At 41.1% G+C, this 22,901-nt stretch overlaps 1 protein-coding gene across 2 annotated transcripts in view; it reads right to left on the bottom strand.

Moving 5' to 3' along the window:
• CDH23 (cadherin related 23) overlaps window positions 1-22,901 on the bottom strand; it is a 1,628,602-nt gene that overhangs the window by 1,213,938 nt on the left and 391,763 nt on the right. For both annotated transcript variants that reach the window (XM_082268007.1, XM_082268006.1), the window contains exons 5-6: window positions 22,249-22,296; window positions 15,574-15,666 (exon numbers count right to left, since the gene is read on the bottom strand). In XM_082268007.1, coding sequence (XP_082124133.1) covers window positions 15,574-15,666; window positions 22,249-22,296 — 141 coding nt within the window. The remainder of the gene's footprint in view (window positions 1-15,573; window positions 15,667-22,248; window positions 22,297-22,901) is intronic.

Raw genomic sequence — 22,901 nt, forward strand, 5'->3', positions numbered from 1 at the left:
TGGCTTTATAAATGCAATTATTTCTGCAGCAGCTTCTATACACAGTACAGATGTGCCACTTTACAGGTATATTAAGAGGACACCCCAGGCACTATATTAAAAGGAACTTTTCATTTTTATTGTCATTTAACATTTTTATGCTGTCACTTTAAGCATCAGTAAATCACTGCTCATTTAAAAATGTAGCACTGCGTCCATAAGGACTGCTAGATTTTCACTATTTCGGGTCCCCTTGGGTTACCGTTAGCAACAATGGCATTCACAGTCTATCACTTTACTTCTTGGCTCAGTCAATAATTAGTCCAGGGGTATGTAGTTGTTTTGTGTTTTATTTTATAAATTAGGGATGGGGGGGAAGGGAATAGTTGGATACTCCAGATTATCTATGCACAAAGTTTGGAGGACATCTATCTGTTGATGCAGCCAGGCTGTTGATCCACCTTGCCACTTAGGAGGATTTAGGACTAAGTCTCTTTATCTCTTTAAGTTATCTTCAGGACACTGTCCTAGTATCCCCTTTCTTGACCACTGACACCCGTCCACTGACTATCCTACTCCGGGGTGGCCCCCCTCAGGTCAGGCCCCTTGACACGATACCCTGTACTCGCGATACTATTTTTCTAGGGTCTCCAGTGTCTCCCCCTCAGTCAGCTTTCCTGGATCTCTGGGTTCAGCTCCCATCCTCTGGCCCTCAGGAAGACCTCCTGATTCCACGTGCCACTGCTACAGAGGAGGAGGCAGCCGCCACCCTCCCTCCGGGACTCTGCTCACCAGCTTAAGACCCTTCAGCACATGTGCTCCTGTCTTTTTATACAGTATACCAGAATGCACCGAGACCGCCTGTCTCTGCCAATTACCAGGACTGTATCAAAGCCTATGTATCCATTGGTACTAGAAATGGGAAAATAGGCGCTGGAGATGTTATGGGCGTGAGGAATATGTGGTAATCACTCAGTGTGGTTATTTATGATTTGAATAACACCCTGATGTATATGTTTATATACTTTTCCAATAAAGTGCATACCTGATGACGCGATATTGACACTGACGCGAAATGCATTGTGGTCCATTGTGAACCCGGAATCAGTTAGAGCCAGCGAGGTCATTTCCTTCCTGCTTGTAGCGCACTCCGCCGCTGCCATGCTACCAGGACTGCAGAGGAGGCTCTGTATGCAAACAGAGTACCTGGATTTCAGCAGCACAGACTCTATAAACACACACAGCGGTCTCACTTAGTGCCAGGATAGGCACTATATTGTGTAAGCAGCCATTTTTTACTCTTAATGTTTTAATTTTATAATAGAAACGGGATTACACTATGTTCTGGCTTCCCCACTATTTTTTTCCTATATACTCCTGAGTGAGATCCACAACCCATGATCCTAAGGATAAGAGGGGGATTATTCTGAATACACCATTATTCAGTCCCATTGGAAAACCTGTTACACTTTCTGGAAGTGGAGGAGTTTGATGTAGGATTGATGCATCCTGTAAAGGGATCAACAGCGATTTAGGTCCTAGCGACCTAAGGCTATCTGGTAAGAGGCAGAGATTGCTTATGTTATCAAGAGCACTAAATCACTTTGAATAATTCACCTATTAATCACGGACTGTTTTTCCCCTGTTGCACAATTAATTTTGTGTATCACACATTTTATGGTTCAAATATATGTTTTATAATTTTATATGGATATTATTAATATGTAATTCAATTTTAAATCACTAGAGTCACCTATTTTGAATATTTAGCCTTTCACAAAAGTCACATATATCACATATAGTTTGTGCCAAAATATTGGGTTATTATTATTATTTAAGGTAACACTATTGGAGCTTTTTATTTATGTATATATTTATATACTGGATGCACTTTATTGGAAAATGATATGAACATATACATCAAGGTGTTATTAAAATCATAAATAACCACACTGAGTGATTACCACATATCACAAAAGCTATATTATTCCTCACGCCCATAACATCTCCAGCGCCTATTTTCCCATTTCTAGTACTTTCATTTTTTGGGTGGTTCACTGAAAAAAATAAAAAGTGCAGCAGGGATTACCATTTTATTCAGGGCAATCAAATAAAAAACTAGGCGCCTTTACCTTGATAATCAACTATGTGTCAGGTTTCTTCCCACTGTCCAACATGCCTCCATATTGTACCAGTGTGACGCACTCTCTTAGACACAATGAATCACATACTGAGCACAATGAGCAGATCTCACTAACAGATCCTGCTCTCTGGTAGGCAGAAAGCAATATAGATTTACCAGCTGCTCCTCTGATAGGTATACAGAGCCAAAAAATTTTTTTCCAACTTTTTCTTTCATTAATACATGTAACACAGGGCAGTACCTGGACCCCCATAACCATTGTATGCCCAATTACTTGCATATAAGTCTTCAAAATGTGCATTTTTGATTTTTACAGTTAGAGTCCCTCAGATTTCAATGGGGTGCGGTATTCGGTTGCTAATATTTGCGACGTTCGAAAGTTCTGTTGTGAGCCGAACAGGGGGTCGTTCGGCCAATCCCTACTAGCAAGTTAGTGTGTTATTGTGACTCAGAGTGTAGAGTGTTGGTGTAGTGTTAGCATAGTGTGAGTATCATGTGTCAGTATAGTGTAGTGTCAGTATGGTGTTTCAGTATAGTGTGTCAGTATAAACAAAAGAGAAAGGACAAGCGCAACTCTCATAGTGTAGTAAATAAGGTGAACAGTATTTATTAATGATGAAAAACACACTCACAAAAGGGGAAGCTTGTGCAAAGCGGTTGAAGTCAAAGCTGCTGCCTTTGGAGCCCAGAGTCGCTGTGGAATTCCTCTGCTTTGGCCGTGAGCAGAGGGAGAAGAGCACAGGCAGGATGGAGCTGCTGCTTCAGGAAGACAACCCGACCAGTGATAGAAGCTGAAGCCCGGATAGAGAAGATGCCTGACATGGCTTGGAGTGTGCAGGGAGATAGGGACGCATTTCTAAGCATGTCGCTTCTTCTTCAGCCTATCAGGCAGTTGAGAGGGATTGAGGAGATGTTGTGTGGCCTGTTTTAACATTTTTCGTAATACTTGCTCTGCAGTGGGCTTTACAACTGTCCCTCCGGGGTTATATGCTGCTCGGCAGTTTTTCCTGCCCTTTGCTTTTTGTCTTAGTCTAGTGTGTCAGTATAGTGTAGTGTGTTAGTGTAGTGCAGTGTTTAACATAGCATTACAGTACATATAACATTTAGTGCTTTATACCCTTTTTGTTTTTTTGTCCCCTGCCTGCTTCCTGTCTTTAAAATTGTCAGCCGCATGTTTTCTGATTGCTACACAGGTGTTCCAAGTTATTCATAATTGTATTTATTTATTTTTTATAGTCTTTCCATTTTTGTCAGCGGCAGTCCTCAATTTAAAGTGCACCAAACTCCACTTTTCATTCAGTAAAGTGCATCCAATCACACATTTCCCAGTTTCTATTACATTTGGGTAATGAGCCCCTCTCCCCCATCATGTCTGGCAGGCCAACAAGGAGAGACAGGCATTCCCATGGTACTATGAAGGGACCAGCAGGGTCTGTGTCCACAGGCAAAGGTGGACGTGGTCCATCCTCAGGAAGTGCACGTTTGTCTCTGTTTAGTAATGTTGCCCATACTACCCAGCCACAGCATGAAGAAGAGGTGGTGGATTGGCTTATTAAATCATTCTCATCCACTATGACCCAAGCTGACACTAGTGCACAATTCACTGCACCTGCCAGAGTGGCTTTTTCTGCCTCCTTGTCCACAGCTACTGCTGCCATAGCCCCAGCATAATGCATGGAGGAGTCAACTGAATTATGAACACAGCATCAGCCACTTGCTTATGGAGGATGCTCAGGCATACTTGATTCTGATGTTCGTTCTAAGGTAGAGGAAGGGAGGAACATGAGCCTACAGAGAGGGGAGAACACTGATAAACAACAGATTATGTAGTCATGTTCCCCCAGCCACAATGTATTGTCAAGTTAGCTCCATTGATGAGGATGGAGGGCATGATGATGATGATGATGTGGTCATGGACGTGACTTGGGTACCAGATAGAGCAGAAGAGGAAACTGAGGGGCAGGCACCCAAGCCACATCATTCAAGTCACAACCCCAATGAGGCAGGATGTCCTCCAGAGGCAGCTATCATGGAAGAGTAAAGAGTAGTAAGTCCACTTCCCACAGCTCAACTGTGTGGGCCTTTTTTGGCTGCCGATCGCACTGTTGCAATTTGCAGTCTCTGTCCCAAGCAAATCAAGAGCGGCAAAAGCACAAGCTATTTGGGTACCACATACATGACAAGGCATTTAACCTCCCACCACTCAGCCCATTGGCAGGAGCACCAGAAAGCCAAATAAAAAGGGACACAATGTCAGGGCTGGGCTTCTACTATTACTAGCAGCTCTCTTTTCAGTGCTCAAGGCTGCTCAGCAGTCAGTTAATTACCAGCCACTCATTGTTTCCACAATGACTTACCTAGTTACCATTACCTTTAGTCCATCCTACAGCAAGCCCCTTTTTGCTATTTAATCTGCCTTGCTCATTCCCTCAATGCCTTTGCATAGTCAACATCTCCATTGTGATTCTGTGGTTTTCCTGTTATGACTTTGCCTGGCTGACATTTCTTCTGGTTCCTGATCCTGATTTTTGGCCTGGCTTCTGACAACACTGACTTCTGATTTCTGATCCCGGCTCGTCTGATTACCTGTTTTGGCTTCCAAACCCTGACTTCAGTTTTTGACTACATTCCTGATCTGCATTATTTTTACTATTACATTAAAGGTGTGATTTTAACTGCATTTTCTGTCTCTGCCTGGTTGACGGTGCCTGACACAAAATTTTTCTCCACTTCACACCTCACCTTTCAGGTCTACCCCTGCTATATATGTGTGTGTGTGTGTATATATATATATATATATATATATATATATATATATATATATATATATATATATAAAAAGGACCCAAGAATACGTGGCATCGAGAAGAAGGATCATTATTGGTTGGCAACCTTCCTTGATCACCGTTATAAGGGGAATGTCTCAAAACTCATCCTGCCTTTGCAGAGGGAGCACAGGATGAAATATCTTGAGGACACCTTAAAGAGGAGTTTATGTAACACCTTTCCAGACACTGGTAGGCTACAGTCTTGAGGAAAAGATAGTTTTGAGGCTTTTGTTGGTCAAAGAAGGAGTAGTGGAGAAGGGGGCAACCTAAGTAATGCATTTCAAAAAATGTTTGGTCCTCTGTGGCCAGGGCTGTCAGCTTTAACATCTCATCGGCAGCGTTTGCACCATATGGTGGAAGATTATCTAGGGTGAAAACAGACATGGAGAGCTTTCCAATAGATGATCCACTGGGCTACTGGGTCATGAGAATAGACCACTAGGCCAGAACTTGCCCAGCATGCATTTGAGCTGCTGGGTTGCCCTGCATCCAGCATGCTTTCCGAATGGGCTTTCAGTGATGCCGGAGGTTTTGTGACAGATAAAAGAGCGCATCTGTCCACAAACTCTGTTGGCTGGCTGGCATTTATCAAAATGAATTAGTCCTGGATTAGCAGCAGCTGGCAAGCCCCTGATCCTTATGTCACTGATCAAGTATTTTTGAGATCTCAAATCTCTGTAAGACTGAAAAGGTTGTCTAGCTTTGTGGGTGTTGATTTTATCTTGAAATTATTTTTGTTATAGGATTTCAACAGTACCTCTGTATGGTTATGGTGTGAAGACACCACCAATACCAAAAGACAAATTTTTCCGCAACTGTTTGACCGGGACATATCATTTAAATTTTTTTACAGCAAGGCCAGTTCTTGCTTTCATCAAGGGTTCATCTATAGGGTTATGGTGTGAAGGCACCACCAACACCCAAAGACCAATTTTACGGCAGTTATTACTTCAATCCGAAGTCTGTAAAAGAGACACCAGACTTTATCTAAAAAAAACTGTTAATCTCACCCTGAGTGTACTATAATTTGCCTTCTTTACATAAGGTTTGCTCAAAGTCTGCCAAAGAGACATTAGATATTATTCAAAAAATCTCCAATCTTGTTCTGAGTGCACTAGATTGTGGCCTCATGATACAGACTTGCTCCCTAAGCCATTGTTTACACAATAAAGAAAGCCTGCAAGGAAAATCAATTTAAATGCCATTTTATCCTATATAAATGTCAGTTTTGCTGCAGTAGGTTCTATACATGGTACAGATGCGCTAATTTACAGGCAAACTAAGGGGACTCCCTAGGCACTATATTTAAGAAATTTTTAATTTTCATTGTTTTACTTTAAGCGTCATTAAAATAAATACTCCTTCAAAAACGATATTTTTTAAAAAACGTTTTTTGCATTGATACATGTCTGCCAGCGCAGGACCCAGGCCCCCATATCCTTTTTAGGGCCAATACCTTGCATATATGCCTTCAAAATGGAGACTTTTTTTTATTTTTAAAGTTTGGGTCCCATAGACTTTAATAAGGTTTGCAGTTCGGGTCCAAACGTTTGCGATGTCCGAGAGTTCTAGCGCAAACCGAACTGGGGTGTATTCAGGCCCATCTCTACCAAGCAGCAGAGCTACCACTTTTAGATCGTCACAGATATTGCAGATGTACTTGGTGTACTGGATGTGCTTTGACAACAGTTTCATGACTTTTTACAGTATGTGTGAAACATATCCAATAGATATTGAAGGGTGTATATTGCCATTGTGTAACAAGACAGAATTAAAGCTTAACAACGACTTATCAATTAAGAGATGCCATTCTAGTGGATCATGTTCACAATCCAACTGCTGTTAACAGACCATCAATGTCAGCACAAAAAATCAGGTTGTCAACTTGTGCAAAAAAAATGTAATAAATCATCTTGGCGGCTTTGAAAGACAGAAAGTTTCATACCTGGTAGTAGCACCATACTTGCAGTCTTGAACTCGATAGTTCTGCTTTTGATTTTGACAAACCCAAGTCCCTGACCAGGTCCTTTAATTTTGATTGTGTAATGAGATGAGGCTTACGCGACATACACAATTAAAAATTCTGATCATTGTCACTGTCCATGCCAGTCTGGTGCATTGTAGCATCTTTGTCTGTTTCGTGTAAGCTCGATTTCTCTGGTGACCTCAGTACTGACAGATTGTTATCATGTGCCACTGGTCTCATAGCTGAATGCAGATTGGGGTATTAAATGTGTTTCTCTTTTTTAGCAGAGAAACCAGTGACATTAGTCAGACAGAAGTAACAGTTTGTCATCTGATCAGTCTGTTTTCACCATATCATTGGCATCGGAACAGCAAAAAACATTGGCTTTCGAGTTCTCCAGAGCCAAGTTATAATATCAACAGCACATCTTGTACATCAAATGTGAGGAGCCCAGGTCTAGGCTTGATCATCTATCTTACAATCAAAGTACAGTTCATATGCTTTCTTAATAAGTTTAGTCATGGTGCATCTTTGAGGCTTAAGCGTGTACTTACCACAAATGTAGCCAGACAACAATCATCCTATAGCAAGTTTATAACTTGCTTACATGTTATGTAAAATTACATGTACATAGATAATGCTATGTTTTAAAACAATTGCATCAAAATACTTAAAAAACATGATATCAACAAAATGAGCAGCATCTGTGCATGCAAGCTGTTTTTATAGCCTTCCAGACAGCATCTATTCAGCCTAAAAGCATGCCTAGGCTTGCCCAAAAAGTGCCAGTTCCACAAATGTTATGCAATGTGCCCTGACTTCATGTCTGGACATGCATGAGCTACACAAACAGTCTTAAACAAAAGCAAAAAGTAACCTTTAAAAAAAAAATATATATATATATATATATGCTAGTGGATTTGGTTCCCAAGACCCTGTTAGTAAGTTTTAGCCTTCATCCCTGAAAAATTGGTATGGGTTGTTTTGGTACCTCAGGCCAGTGGTTTGGGACTTTATGGGCTAGTATAGAGTCAGGTTTGATCAAAGTAAATTTTATTCAAAAAAGAAAATGTATTCAAAGAAATTGAAAGGTAACAATACATATGTAAAATAATCACATCAAGTGAGGGTTAGAGACCCATTGGTGATTGGTGAAAAGTAAGAAAGAGAGAGGGTGACATGTGTGATGGGTGACAGTCGGTATTCCCCCCTATTATCTTCACGCTTGCATGGCGTGGAGTCTGTAGGGGGAGATATCCTTTGTTCCTACGCGTTTCAGCTTACGCCTTTTTCAAGGAATTTTTATCACCGTATCTGTAAGTATATGGTATATAGTTAGAATATTGCGCTGCCAATGGAAATTTTTTTCCTTTGGTAGCCAATAAAATACATACTTTGAGGGGGAAGGTTGCTGCCATGAAAGACTTTATCCTTGGTCCTTGTTTCTCCACACAGAAATTAAAGGGGGGCACTGGTCTCTGGAGTATATAAATTGTGGGTAGAATGGTTAATGTATGTATGTATATAAGGATGGTATAAGATTTACAGGTTGAGGTACTTACAACTGATATAGTATTGGAAAGTACCAACGGTGAGATGGTCCTCCATCTTGTTCCTAATGTTCTATTAGGGCAGAAAAGGGAGTCCGTTTAGAGGAGGGTCATCTCTGTTGTGTTAATAAATGGAATCTAATATTGACTTACTTTGTATAGGGACAATCTGGGTGTAGTATTTCTTTTGGCCACCGGGTGGTGTTCTCATAAGTATTTACCTATTGGTAAAGAAATTAGTGCTTTTACTTTTCAAGGTGATAAGGAAGAAAACCATCAATGCATGTTTCGCATTGTGGTTTACTTACAGTTTTGTGGTGTCCTTACAAGGTTTGTAATTTGGCAGAGCAGCAGCGTCCAGGCGTCCTAACGTTCCCTCGGCTGGAGGGAAGTGGCGCCCTGTTGTAATTCCCGGCGTTTATATAGTGCCCGCGCATGCGCAGTAGAGCGCATGACGTAATTGGCTGACTTCCGGTTATCGGGTGCAGTGCGCACGCAGCTTGTCAGCCTGCGGGGATAATCTAATCAGCGGCCGCCGACACAGTAAAAGGGCAGAGATCCCGTTGGGGATCATATGGTTTAGATGTATTTACCCATCCGCTCGTTTTGTCCCTGGGTTAGTGAAAAACCAGGGACACCTGTGCCGGGTGTGGGTTAAATTAAGGAGCAAGGATTATAGTTTCCAGGCAGGTTAAGGAGGTGGTATATAGTAGTATTCTCAGTAAGAATTTTTATAAGACATATGGAGTACATACATATATATATATATATATAATAAATTAAATTACAGTTTTAACAGCAATTTCAATAAATGCAAGCATGGAGTTTGGGATATCAATGGTGGTTAGGATGACATGGATGGAGGTTTCCCGGATTGGAGGTAGTTTGCAAATTTATCCAAGAAAATGAAATAAAAATAAAAAATAAAATATAATAAATAATAATAACAAAAATTTAAATAATTATAAAAATAAAAATAAAAATAGAAATAAATATAAAAATGATTGGAGATGAAAATAAAAATAAAATAAAATAAATAAGGGAGCCAAAATTTATTGAATAAGAAAAATAAAAAAAAAATAAAATGAAAATAAAGATGAAAAATTAGATATAATAGTACTGAAGATAGCAGATGGTTGGATGAGGGTTTATAAATATATTAGTAAATATACTAATATATAATATTTGGAATTGAATGAATAGGGGAAAGATAAATAAAAGAAATGTATTTGGTACGGCTATTGTTGGAGGAGATTCAGTCTGTTTTGCCCGAAATGAATCCTTCTAAGAATGGGCGATAGCTCGCATTCTCATTTAGTCCTGGTGGCTGTGTAGCGAAAAAACCTCTGGGAGTTCATTAAGACCAAACACCCCAGAACCCCCACTTTTTATTCACTACCTAAAGTACACAAGAATCCAACAGACCCCCCCGGACGACCTATAATCTCAGGAAACGGTAACATTACTGAAAAAATAAGTCAAGTCATCGACAATTATCTTAGACCACATGTTACTCAATTGGCCTCTTATACAAAGGATACAGTCCATTTATTGCAGATCCTGGAAGGATTAACTATACCAAAAGACGCAATCCTAATGACCATCGACGTAGTCAGAGTCCCTATACAACAACATTCCACACTCCAAAGGACTTAAAGCAGTAGAAAGAACATTAAATCAACACAGCAAACATGACAAAAAATTCAATGACTTTATCCTCACCATGCTGGACTTCATACTGAATCACAACACCTTCACATTTAACGGTACATACTAAGTACAAACCTGTGGAGTGGCAATGGGAACTAGTTGCACTCCTTCATATGCCAATATATACATGGGGGAATGGGAAAAAGAATTCCTGACATCAGAAGACAACACCGAATTCACAGAAAATATAATAATCTGGCAGAGATACTTGGATGACATCCTGATAACATGGGATGGACCAGAAAAACTCATTGAAGGATGCCTAACCAAAATGAATCAAAACAAGCACAATATGTACTTTACTATGACTTACAGCACATCAAAGGTCGCATTCCTGGACACATATATCTATAAGGACCCAGAAGGCAATATAATGACCACCCTATATCGTAAGGAGACCGCCGGCAACACGATACTCCATGCTACAAGCTTCCATCCGGAACCATTAAAGCAATCTATACCATACAGCCAATTCCTTAGACTAAAAAGGAATTGTAAGGCCCAAGAGGAATACCAAAAAGAAGCAGCTGCCCTGACCAATAGACTCCGAGGAAGGGGATACACCAAGACATGTCTCAGGAAAGCGTTTAATAAAGCCCAAAAAAAGGACAGACAAGAACTTATTTTCAAAAAAAACAAATCTACAGAACGAGAAGACCAACCAACAACCAACAAGAATCATAATGAGATTCTCAAACGAACACCAAAAAATACGTAACATTCTGCAAAAAAATTGGAATATCTTGAGAGAAGACCCATCCATCAAGGATTTGATTACGGAAAAACCTCTAATTACATATAGGAAGACCACCTCCTTACAACAAACGCTAGTGCATAGCGAATTCAAATCTAGGAAAGACCCATGCAGGACCAAGGGAACATTTCCCTGCGGGTCCTGCGCACAATGTGCAGTCATCCGAAAATCTACAACTAAAATACTACCGAACTGAGATTTATTTACCCCTAAGCACTTTGCAAATTGCAAGACAAAGGGTGTGATATACCTCATGGAATGTGAGTGTGGGGGTTTCTATGTGGGCAAGACCCGCCAAGAATTTGGCCTCCGAGTCAATCAGCACATGAACACGATGTCCATGGGGAACTTTCACCTTCCATTGGGCCGCCACGTCACCAATAACCACAACTACAAAATGCCCAGAGTCAATTTTTCTATCCTAGACAGAGTCCAGGTGGGGACCGGAACAAAACTGCTACTCCAGATAGAAATGCGCTGGATTAAAAAACTAAACGCTACACAGCCACCAGGACTAAATGAGAATGCGAGCTATCGCCCATTCTTAGAAGGATTCTCCTCCAACAATAGCCGTACCAAATACAATTCTTTTATTTATCTTTCCCCTATTCATTCAATTCCAATTATTATATATTAGTATATTTACTAATATATTTATAAACCCTCATCCAACCATCTGCTATCTTCAGTACTATTATATCTAATTTTTCATCTTTATTTTCATTTTATTATTTTTTTATTTTTCTTATTCAATAAATTTTGGCTCCCTTATTTATTTTATTTTATTTTTATTTTCATCACCAATCATTTTTATATTTATTTCTATTTTTATTTTTATTATTATTTTTATTTTAATTTTTGTTATTTTTATTTATTATATTTTATTTTTTATTTTTATTTCATTTCCTTTGCAAACTACCTCCAATCCGGGAAACCCCCATCCATGTCATCCTAACCAGCATTGATATCCCAAACTCCATGCTTGCATTTATTGATATTGCTGTTAAAACTGTAATTTAATTTATTATATATATATATATGTATGTACTCCATATGTCTTATAAAAATTCTTACTGAGAATACTACTATATACCACCTCCTTAACCTGCCTGGAAACTATAATCCTTGCTCCTTAATTTAACCCACACCCGGCACAGGTGTCCCTGGTTTTTCACTAACCCAGGGACAAAACGAGCGGATGGGTAAATACATCTAAACCATATGATCCCCAACGGGATCTCTGCCCTTTTACTGTGTCGGCGGCCGCTGATTAGATTATCCCCGCAGGCTGACAAGCTGCGTGCGCACTGCACCCGATAACCGGAAGTCAGCCAATTACATCATGCGCTCTACTGCGCATGCGCGGGCACTATATAAAGGCCGGGAATTACAACAGGGCGCCACTTCCCTCCAGCCGAGGGAACATTAGGACGCCTGGACTCTGCTGCTCTGCCAAATTACAAACCTTGTAAGGACACCACAAAACTGTAAGTAAACCACAATGCGAAACATGCATTGATGGTTTTCTTCCTTATCACCTTGAAAAGTAAAAGCACTAATTTCTTTACCAATAGGTAAATACTTATGAGAACACCACCCGGTGGCCAAAAGAAATACTACACCCAGATTGTCCCTATACAAAGTAAGTCAATATTAGATTCCATTTATTAACACAACAGAGATGACCCTCCTCTAAACGGACTCCCTTTTCTGCCCTAATAGAACATTAGGATCATTAGGATCAAGATGGAGGACCATCTCACCGTTGGTACTTTCCAATACTATATCAGTTGTAAGTACCTCAACCTGTAAATCTTATACCATCCTTATGTACATATATACATTAACCATTCTACCCACAATTTATATACTCCAGAGACCAGTGCCCACCTTTAATTTCTGTGTGGAGAAACAAGGACCAAGGATAAAGTCTTTCATGGCAGCAACCTTCCCCCTCAAAGTATGTATTTTATTGGCTACCAAAGGAAAAAAATTTCCATTGGCAGCGCAATATTCTAACTATATACCATATACTTACAGATACGGTGATAAAAATTCCTTGAAAAAGGCGTAAGCCAAAACGCGTAGGAACAAAGGATATCTCCCCCTACAGACTCCACGCCATGCAAGCGTGAAGATAATAGGGGGGAATACCAACTGTCACCCATCACACATGTCACCCTCTCTCTTTCTTACTTTTCACCAATCACCAATGGGTCTCTAACCCTCACTTGATGTGATTATTTTACATATGTATTGTTACCTTTCAATTTCTTTGAATACATTTTCTTTTTTGAATAAAATTTACTTTGATCAAACCTGACTCTATACTAGCCCATAAAGTCCCAAACCACTGGCCTGAGGTACCAAAACAACCCATACCAATATATATATAATTGCAAAAACTGATTATCTTTGTAAATAGGTATGTCATTTACAGATTATTTTTGTAGCCAAAATATATGTTTTTTCAACCAAGAAAATCGATCCGATATACCCAAAATAAGCAGAAGACAAGTAAATCAGATCGCCGGTGAATTCCCAATGTTATCTGAGAACATTGTAGTTTGAGAAAGAAAACACAAGTTCGCCTTTGCATCATTATCTACCTATAATACTTTTGTGTGACTTAAAATGTTTTCAATGTATTCATTTTTACACTTTCCTCTTTTTAAAATCTTTTTGCTTTCCTGTGTTGTTAATTTTTTAACCATAACTGAATGACTGCCGTGGTTGCACACACACACACATGGACCCCATAAATGAGGAGTTAAATGGTTGTTGGAAATATCTTAAAGCAGATGTCACAGAGTTCAGCAAACTGACTGTGTCACCAAGGTCAACGGCTGACTAAAAGGCAGGACAGATGTTAGAGCGGTGCAAGTCCATGGACAGATGGTCAGAACAAACAGTGGACAGTAGCAGAGTTAGCTAGCTGATGGGACTGTGCCTAAAAAGAGTCTAGTTCCAGGCAGCTAAATGCAGAAATTACTGAAATGAGCACAGGTTACAGAGGGACGATATAAATGAGCACAAGTCAATAACAGTCAGACAGAAACCAGAAAATTCTTCAGGGCATTAGTAGAGACACTAACATGTTAATCAGGCACAGACTGAATGTCCAGCAGTCTATTTAGCCACTTCCCTGATTAGATCAGGTGTATGCTGCAAAGACCTGAGCTGCATTGCTTAGTAATGACCATTAGATGACGAACACCTCAAATGCTTTGTGAACAGTTCTTGCAGGGATGGATAAATAAAAAGTAATAGAGCGAGAAAAGAAAACTCTGCTCCAGACTCCCTCTAGTGCTGGCTATATTATTTTGGTCATACTATCAATGTAAAAAGGGAGATTTAGCCAACAGGTAGAAATCGTTTGAAGGTGAACATGATTTTAAGGTTCCAATTTTAAGTAGTTTAGGAAACCGTTAGGCAAGCTAGTTAAAACTCCCAAGAAGAGTCCTATTATGTCTGCACATTGCCTGTGTAACATAATTTGTGATGGGCAAGACCTTTGGGTTTTGTGAAATTGCTAAGAACTAAAAATTAATTATATTTAAAGGAGAGCACAATACAAATTGAAGTGTCATAAGGCCGGTATAGCAAATACAGTACCTAGATTGTATTTCTCTACCACCAAAATAAAAAAAAAAAAATTTGTTTATCCAGCATCGTGATTCTAGCCCGATGTGTGCAAAACAGAGTCCATTCTTGGCATCTGGACAGTAACTACCTAATGCTATACAAGAGCAAAACCTATGGAAATATTTAATACTTTTTCATGGTCCAATTTCCCTTTCAAAGACACTCTTTAAGCAATAGAAGGGCTGTAGTGCCAGAACTTAATGATTCTTTTATATATCCTTGCTATAAAGCAACATGAGGGTCATGTAGACAAGGATTTGAGATCAGTTCAAGGAAACTTGTATTGAGAATAAAATGGAAGCTTTCAATGCTGACCTTCTACCAAATATACTGACTGCTTGGCTGCCATTGGCTTCAAAATTTTCTGTGACATAGACCCAAAAAAAGCATACAGATCATGAAAGTCAGAGTGAAGTCAAACCTTTAACGTGCTTTGTTGTTCCAGGTCAGGCGTGTTTGGATTCTAGTGCGAACCCACCTGAGTGATCCTGCCAGGAAGTGATCACTGTCCTTCACAAATCAAAAGCAACCGAGGCATTCCCCACCCTGCAATTCCCTGTATTCATGCCCCTTGTACACATGCAGCTGCAGAGCAGGGAATGCCTTGGCCACTTATGATTGGCACAGTGCATATGACAGCAGGACTGCTCAGATGGGTTTGGACAAGGATCCGAGCACACCTGAGCTCATCTCTACAGGTAAGTGAGTCAGAATGTATTGAAGTTATTAGATTAGCATGACTGTTTCTGTTTTTTTTTCAAAAGGTCAGTTTCAGATCAATTCATGTTTTTTTATTCCTCCAAATCATTTAATCTGAATTAATGGTACATGCACCAAAAGCATGGTAAACACATTTTGAACATCCGCGTATGTTGGTTACATAATAGCACTTTGTTCGGAGTTGATACTATACATCACCTTTTCATTAATACATAATATGATGCCTGGCTGGAGCCATAAACTGTTATTTTCTAACAAAAGAAAAATGTAACACATACCTCAGCAATGCGCACTGTGTATGGCTGTCCATGGAAGGTGGGGGCATTGTCATTGACATCACCAACTTGTATGTTCGCTTTCATTTTTGTGACCTGCGGATTAACAGGACAAGTTGTTCAACCACATTCTTCCATATGCTGTTTATCTGGTACCATAATACAACATTTTAGTACTTGAATTAAAGTGGTTCTAAAGCCTGGATATTTTGTACCATTCCCTGCATTAAGGTAAAAAATGTCCCAAAGTTTGTATCGCACCCTCACCTCCCATTTAACTTATCCTATCTCAATCCAACACTGTGTCCATCTGCAGCAGCTCTGACCTCTCTCTCTCTGCCCACAGAAGCAGCAGCGGGAGGGCACCTGCTGCTGTAAGTCAAATCCTGTGAGCAAAGAGTGGGAGTAGGGCTGAGCCATTCTGTATGTGTCAATAGACACACGCAGCCCAACTCGGGATCAAGACCGCAGGTGTGCCCTCATAGCAAGCAGCTTGATATGAGGGCTCACAAAGAAGAGGAGGAACCTAGAGCACTAACCGGGGACCCCGGAAAAGGAGGTTTCGGGGCCTGTGTGAAAAAACATTGCACAGAGCAGTTAAGTATAACACGTTTGTTATTTTAATTTAAAAAAAAAATTACCTTTCAAAAGGCTTTAAAGTGGAGTTCCACCCAAAAATGGAACTTCCGCTCTTTTGTTTCCTCCCCCTCTCCGATGCCACATTTGGCACCTTTCAAGGGGGAGGGGGGAACGGGTACCTGTTTTTGACAGGTACCCTTCCCCAATTCCAGGATACGGCACCGCAGCGCCATCCCTCGCAAGCTCGGCCCCCTCCTCCGCTGCCGAGCCAGTAGGAATGTGCAGCGCGCTTCGCGCATGAGCAGTAGGGACCCACCCGTGAAGCCGCAAGGCAGCACCTGACAGCCGATGGAAACATGCTGCGGACTCCAGGACAGGTAAGTGTCCTAATATTAAAAGTCAGCAGCTACACTATGTGTAGCTGCTGACTTTTAATTTTTGGAGGGGGAGGCGGAACTCCGTTTTAAGTGTATATCTAAAGGCAAAACTTTTTTTTTTTCCATTTTAGATACAATAGGGAATAGGTAAAGTAAGTATAGCCAAAAATTATTTTTTTTAGTTTAAGATACAATAGAGAAGGGTTACAACCCTTGTCAATTTACTTTTTGTCCTCTATTTGGGAAATGTATCTTCTATTCCTGACCAAGAGACACAGCAAAAAGTTAGATGAAAAGATTCAAAGTGTGGGGAGCAGTGGCGTACCAATAGGGGGGGCGGGGGGCGGTCTGCCCCGGGTGCCACACATTAGGGGGGTGTCAGTGTGTCAGGGAAGATCAGGGTGACACTCGGGGCTGGCCGCCAGACTGCTTCCACCGCGGAGGAGGAGGAACTGTTTAAAGCAGAGAGGATGTGAGAGACTCACTGTCACTCCCGAGCCCTGAATACACAGCGATCGGCGCTGCCGCAGTTTACTATGCTGGTTAATGAGAAGGCGATTGGTTGCTAGGACCGCCTATCAACCAATCACCTGCTCATAAACCAGCATAGTAACTTCTGCAGTTCCCGCCGAGGCGCCGATCGCTGTGTATTCAGGGCTCGGGAGTGACAGTGAGTCTCTCACATCCTCTCTGCTTTAAACAGTTCCTCCTCCTCCGCTCTCCTCCTAAAAAGGTAGGGGGGGCTTTGTATTGTAAAGGGGTTATTTTGAGGGGGGGCTTTGTATTGTAAAGGGGTTATTTTGAGGGGGGGCGGGGGGGCTTTGTATTGTAAAGGGGTTATTTTGAGGGGGGGGCGGGGGGGGCTTTGTATTGTAAAGGGGTTATTTTGAGGGGGGCGGGGGGGCTTTGTATTGTAAAGGGGTTATTTTGAGGGGGGGGGCGGGGGGGCTTTGTATTGTAAAGGGGTTATTTTGAGGGGGGGCGGGGGGGCTTTTTATTGTAAAGGGGTTATTTTGAGGGGGGGGGCGGGGGGGCTTTGTATTGTAAAGGGGTTATTTTGAGGGGGGGTGACTTTGTATTGTAAAGGGGTTCTTTTTTTGGGGGGGTGGCTTTGTATTGTATAGGGGTTGTATGGGGGGGGGCTTTGTATTGTATAGGGGTTCTATGGGGGGGGGCTTTGTATTGTATAGGGGTTCTATGGGGGATTTATTGTAGAGGGGTTCTATTGGTGGGGGCTTTGTATTGTAAAGGGGTTATATTGGGGGGCTGTGTAATGTAAAGGGTTGTATGGGGGATGGGGCTGTGTAATGTAAAGGGTTCCAATGGGGGGCTGTGTAAGGTAAAGGGGTCCAGGGGTAAGGGGGCAGTGTAATGTAAAAAGGTCCAGGGGTAAGGGGGCTGTGTAATGTAAAGGGGTCCAGGGGTACAGGGGCTGTGTAATGTAAAGGGGTCCAGGGGTAAGGGGGCAGTGTAATGTAAAAGGGGGTCTCCATACATTTTACACATGACACATCAATGTTCGTTGCCTGGGGGGGGGGGGGGGTGCCAGATATAGGATTCGCCCCGGGTGCCAAATGCTCTAGGTACGCCCCTGGTGGGGAGTTCCTCATTTATTTTCCTGTTGGGAAATCTTCCCTTACATTTTGTTTTGAGGACAACTCCACAAAGTTTTGGATTTCCCCTCCCTTTTTTTCTTAGTGACAACGGTCATAGTGACTTCCGTTCCTAAACTTTTCGTCAAGTCCACCCCCTTCCAGGCTTTACTACTGATTACTGGGGTTCATTTTTTTTTTTTTTTACATTAGGATTGAAGCTTCAGTGTTACTGGAAATAGTTAGTCCCTGGTGCTCAACACGTGGCCCACTGAGGTTCTGGCACCAGGAAAACAAAAGCCCATGCTCCCAGTTCCAACCTCTGCTTCCATAGCCGCAGTGCAGTTAAAGTGTAAACAGAAGTGCTGACCACCTTACAGCACAGGCGCAAGTGAAAGCAAGCAAAATCTGATCAGCCACCTGCGCTAGCATTTCTTGCACATTGGCTTCCTCATCAGTGCTAGCCATATCTCAGCAAGTGGGGTCCCAATCAAAGCACCCTACTCTCAGCTGTAGGCAGAGCCAGTCTGCTGGCCAGGTGATTGCAGAGCCCTTGAGATTCTGTCAAGCATTAACATGTGATGTGTTAGGGCTACCTATAAATAAAAAAATGGGCTAATAACTAACCATAAATGGTGCATGCACCATTTCTGGCAGCGCACCATGTTGCCATGCACATTCACCTTTTTCTTTATATATCCGTTGTCTATACTGTTTATAGTTTAAGTTATATTGAACTAGAACCTGTGTCTAGGCAGCATTAATGCAGCGTTTTTAAAGACTCATAACCACCCTTAATGCCTGCCATTAATATTACAAAGAGCACCACACAGTGCAGTACAGACAGAAACAATAGAGTTGTGTTAAAAATTAGGCAGCATAAAGTCTTATTAGCTCTTTAAAGAACACACATTCCAACTTCAGGAATATGTGGCTTTATTGGACAGAATATACGTGCACAGATTAATTCAAACATTTGCTAGCTGCCTAAAGTTGTTGACAATTGGGTACCTTTGTCACTGTGTGCTATGTGAGCCGCCCACACTGGGAGAAGACAGTGATTATTGCTAGCTGTACCTGCAGCTAGCAAAGATTGCATGAAACATCCAGCAGGCCCTCATGAAACATCTAACAGGATTAGTTAGATTGAGTGCCGGATTACTGGATGTTTCATGCAACCCAAGTTGATCGATCAATCAACCTGGTACATTCAGCCTGTCCATACATGGTTCGAATCTTGGTCGTCTATGGCCAGCCTTAGTGAAGTATTTCTGTTAGTTGGGCACTGGGGGAAAGGAAGCGGAGTTTCCTGAATCCTAGGATGCACTGGAAAAATATAGAGAACTCTGATACAGCAGCTCAAGACACTTCTTCCATGCACAGAGCAGCCGAGTGGTAACAATATTTGCTTGTGTGAGCAGGCATATGCACCAAGCCAACCAGCAATATTGATAGAGCCAGGCAGAAGCAGAGGAATTAAGCATTATTGCCAGTTGTAAAGATTTTTTGTGTCATTAAATGTTGGTGCCAACAAGTATTGGTGCCTGCAAAACCTTCCATGATCATCTTGAGCTGAATCAAATCAAGTGTAGCATCCTCCTACATAGGTGCTAGGATTAGTTAGATTGAGTGCCTGATCACTGTGTTGAGTAGAGATGGGTGTGTTTTGATTGAAATTTAGCTTGCCTTACTGTAACCAGTGTGGCTGTAATTATTGTGTCAGGTAAATTTAGTTCTGCTTACTGTAGCCAGTGCAGCTTATAAACTACTCCCTGCCCGCACTATAGCATAAAGATGGCTACAGCGTGGGCTTAGTTTCCTGGAAGGGTGTCCATGGACTCAGCGGATCACAGATCGAGGTAAGAGGCCAATTATAGCGGCCCTTTACTGGGTGATCAGCTGTCAGCCAATGACAGCTGATCACAGAATGTAAACGCAAGCCAATAACCGGCTTATGTTAAAGGGACATCAGTACTAATAATCAGGGCACTGTTTCTCAGTGTCCTGATCATCAGTGCCACTCCACCAGTGTTGCCAATTAGTGCCCATCATTACTGCCAATTAGTGCCCACCAATGCTGCCAATCAGTGCCCATCAGTGCCACCTATCAATGCCCATCAGTGCTGCCAATCAGTGCCCATCAGTGCCTCCTCATCAGTGTCACCCACCAGTTTCACCTTTTTATTACCCATCAGTGCCTGTCAGTGCAGCCTATCGGTGCCCATCAGTGCAGCCTCATCAGTGCTCATCAGTGAAGCAGAAAAATTACCTGTTTGCAAAAATGTATAACAAACTACGAAAAATGTTTGTTTGTTTTTTCAAAATGTTTTTTTTTTTTTGGTTGTTTAGCAAAAAAGAAAAAACCCAGTAGTGATTAAATACCACCAAAATAAAGCTCTATTTGTGTGAAAAAAATGATGAAAGTTTCATACGGGTACAGTGTTGCATGACCGTGCAATTGTCATTCAAAGGGTGATGGTGCTGAAAGCTGAAAAAGGGGGTAAAAGTGCCCAGTAGGCAAGTGGTTAATTAGGTCAGTTTAGTGTTCTCGGCTGTTGCCAGTCTAGTAGCTCCCTCTGCTGTCCAGAGAGATGTGAGAATTCTCTAGAACATAGGTGTGGAGCTATGCAGGTGGCAGTATGAAGATTTATAAAGCCCTGGCCAATGCCAAGGAGAAGGGCCCTGAAGGCTGCTGGGAGTCTGCATATATTCTGTGGGGCACAAAGCTCTGGGTCTTTTCCTGGAGAGGATCAGTCCAGCATGGATTGCTTGCTGCCCCCCAGGGCAATGCTGTCATGTGTTTGCAGGGATGCTGAAGCTACAGAGAGCTGACTGAGGGGCTGTCTGCTGAAGATCTAGTCTGGTATCACTGGAGAAGTTGCCTGGAAGGTGTAAGGAGGCAACCACATGTCCCTGGACATTGTGTGAGTACAGACTGCTGTGAGAGATTTTAAAGACTTTTGGGCTGCTGCCACCCATCGTATGCTAGAAAGTTAGTTGTGTGCTTGTCTGTTCAAAGGGAACATCAGGTGGTGTTCTGAAGAGCTTAGTCTACTGTATCGAATTCTCTGTGAAGGGACTCTGCTCTTGGTGCTCTAAAGGAAGAAGCTTGTGTACTGCTTCTATTAAAAGCCAAGCCCACAGTATGCTATATGCAAGGACTTCTGCTTTATAGAAAGGAGTTCACTGTCCTCAACCAACCTGTACATAGTTTCTATTTTTGGAGTATCTCACTTAATTTTCTCAACCTTATCCAAGTTCTCAAAAAAATAAATAAATAAAATAAAAAACAACAAACACCACCCCTTGACTGGTCATTGAGGAAAAATGTGGCTGAAATTGTGTGCCTGGCTGCGGGGCAAACCCCCGGGGAAGAACCTGGGCAAATTTCCAGTGGCTCCTATGGGAGTTAATGCTACACAAGTGTCAAATCACAATTCACTAAAAAAATGCCTTCTACAGAACACAACCTAAAGCAGACCATTTCCTCTCCAGCACTTTCCCTTTAAGCACTCCCCACTAGAAAAACAACACTTTCATTGGCATTTAACAAGCATTCTTGAAGCTTTTTTTAAAGTTTCAAAAACACAATAAATTCTATAGGTGCGTTAATGAGCACTGCTTTGTTTTTCATAATCACACACACGTGTGAACGAATAAATATGTGAATATCAAAAACCAATGTATCCTAAAACCTACTTAAAAATGACATATCAATATTTTAAAGCAATGCGCTAATCACAAATTGAATGATTTAAATTGATCACGTTGCTCACAAACTGATTAGAGCATTGGCAGCATTAGATTCAATTTCACTATATTCAGCTAAAGAAATTTGATTTGTCAAACAGGGGGAAAAAAACTGTCTACATTTCAGGCATTATCCAGATCACATTATCATATATATTTAAAGTAAAAGGACAGGTGAAGAAAGTTCTAAGAAAGGACATTTCCTGCACAACCTTTCTTTTAATTGGTGATCTGTCTCCGGTGTGTTCCAGCAGAGACCACTGTGAACAAATCCTTATAAATCATTCTTTCCTCTACCTTTACTTTTACATCTTTCCTTATCCTGTCCTGGTTTACCAATTATACATTTTGAAGTCATGAATTGAAAAAGTCATACATACCCCCTCGGAGTCACTGACAGTAAATTCAACTGTGAATTCTGATTTAGACTGCAATGAAAAGACAGACAAAATATGATTAGAAATAGTGTTTATCTTCCGATACCAGTAACTTCATATTTAGCTAAAAGCATAATTACATACAAAATACTCTTGGGGAAGGAATGAGCAACTCAAAATACGGCATTGTGAGTTTATTATGTACAACCAGAACAATTACGTTTTCATGTGTTAAGTGTGTTCTTTTATTGTACCGATATACGAATTCATATATATGAACAATGAGGCCAGCAGACCATAAAAATATATAACAAAAGACTATCAGCGCAAAAAAATATTTTCAAATAATTAGTGAATAGTGCAATAATCAATTAGTGCAATAATCAAATCAAATAGTACAAAAGAACCGGCAGCACACACTTAAAGTGTCTAAACCACACAGTATAAGCTAAATCAACCACAAAAAGTGTTGCGCCAGTCACATGCACAAAAAACTCAAATTTGTGCCCATAAATTATCACAATGTCCATATAAATAAATCAAACAAATGGTGAATCCACTCCCGTGTGTTCAATTTGATCTTGTGCAAAATTAAATTGAGTGCTTCCGTGAATAGTGCAATCACACCACCAGGTGAATTGGTCTCTCACCTCCAC

This window comes from Pelophylax lessonae (assembly GCF_965119305.1).
Source record: "Pelophylax lessonae genome assembly, chromosome: 9".
Taxonomy (NCBI): Eukaryota; Metazoa; Chordata; class Amphibia; order Anura; family Ranidae; genus Pelophylax; species Pelophylax lessonae.